The sequence below is a fragment of the Alligator sinensis genome, unplaced genomic scaffold (assembly GCF_000455745.1).
Source record: "Alligator sinensis unplaced genomic scaffold, ASM45574v1 C65134777_1, whole genome shotgun sequence".
NCBI classification, from domain to species: Eukaryota; Metazoa; Chordata; order Crocodylia; family Alligatoridae; genus Alligator; species Alligator sinensis.
In genome coordinates, this window is record NW_005845244.1 from 1 (window position 1) to 1,317 (window position 1,317).

General features: G+C 54.7%; 1 protein-coding gene across 1 annotated transcript; it reads right to left on the bottom strand.

Moving 5' to 3' along the window:
* Positions 1-123: 123 nt before the first annotated feature.
* Positions 124-896, bottom strand: LOC102384175 (sodium- and chloride-dependent neutral and basic amino acid transporter B(0+)-like; the record flags this gene model as incomplete). Its single annotated transcript, XM_006039378.1, has 2 exons — positions 124-352; positions 756-896. Coding segments are annotated over 2 exons (370 nt in total), but the record flags the coding sequence as incomplete, so codon positions are not given.
* Positions 897-1,317: the final 421 nt, after the last annotated feature.

Below are 1,317 nucleotides of genomic sequence, written 5' to 3' on the forward strand. Positions count from 1 at the left end.
GCACTCCTGATCTCAATCCATCACGGGCTGGATGTGCTTGATCCCGACACACGCTGACTGCACCCGCCGGGACAAATCAGGTGTTAAAAATCAGAGAAAACCAGGTGAGGCTTTCAAACCTACCTGAGTCCACCACTTCTGAGACGGGTCTCTGCGCCCGGAAAGCCATGTGTCCCAAGATGGAGAATATTGCAAACCCAGCAAACACGCTGGTGAGGCAGTTTGTAACGCAGACAAAAATGGCATCGGAATAGCAGTTGTTGTGAAATTTGTTGTACGAGGACAAAGCGACCAGCCCGCCCCAAGCCACGGACAGGGAGTAGAAGATCTGAGTGGCTGCATCTTTCCACACCTAAAACACAAACAGCTTTACATCAGTGACTGCACTACTTACCCGTGACTACGTGTCCTGTGCCCTTCGCTGTGGCCTGCGCGGGAGCTGCAATGTTACCTTGGTTTTAGGGACCGAAGGCTTGAAGAATAGGCAAGCCAGCACCTCCCCTTGCTGATCTCCAGAAACCCCCAGCCCGCGTTCATCCCTTAGCTAAGTCCCGGGGAAGGTGCGCTTTTAAGACGCGGGTCACCCATACAACTAGGGGCTGCTGCAAGTTTAGCATCATTTTAGATAAGGATTTGGGGAGGTGGGAGGGTTATAAGGAGCAAGCTGCTCTTATGACACCACGGAGCTGCCGTGCCCTTTGAGGTGTTGCATGGACGGGTGGATCCCAGTGATCGAAGGCGGCCGTGGGGCTCACCTCCGCCTCCATCAGCTTGGTGAAGTTGGACTGCCTCCCGATGTAGTACTCGATGCCGTCCATAGCCCCCTCCAGCGTGGCGCCTCTCACCAGCAGGATGATGAGGATGAGGTAGGGGAAGAGGGCTGTGAAGTAGACCACCTGCCAAGAGAAACATCAGGCGGCCGTCAGTTTGCAGAAGGGCGCACGTGTCTTTGCAGGATTTAGGTAAGTATTAATAACCTGCAGGTAGAGGTGTACCCTGTGTGTTCACAGGGCATGGGTGTGTGTGCACACACGTGTTTAAGGGTCTGGGTGCATGTGCATGCATGGCTTCTTTGCAAGAGAGCAGGCAAGAAGTGAACCTGGATCTCTGATGTGGCAGGAAAAGCCCCTCACCCTGTGCCAACTGAATTGGCCCTGGGGGAGAACGAGGCTCGGGGTGGATCTGGGGGCAGGGGGTGCACTGGTGCGTCTGCACCCCACTTTGCAAAATCCTAGATCCGCCCATGAAAAAGCTTGTGTGTTTGCATAAGGGATAAGGTCCCGCATGGACAAGCGGGAGGTAAAGCCCGAGCACAGA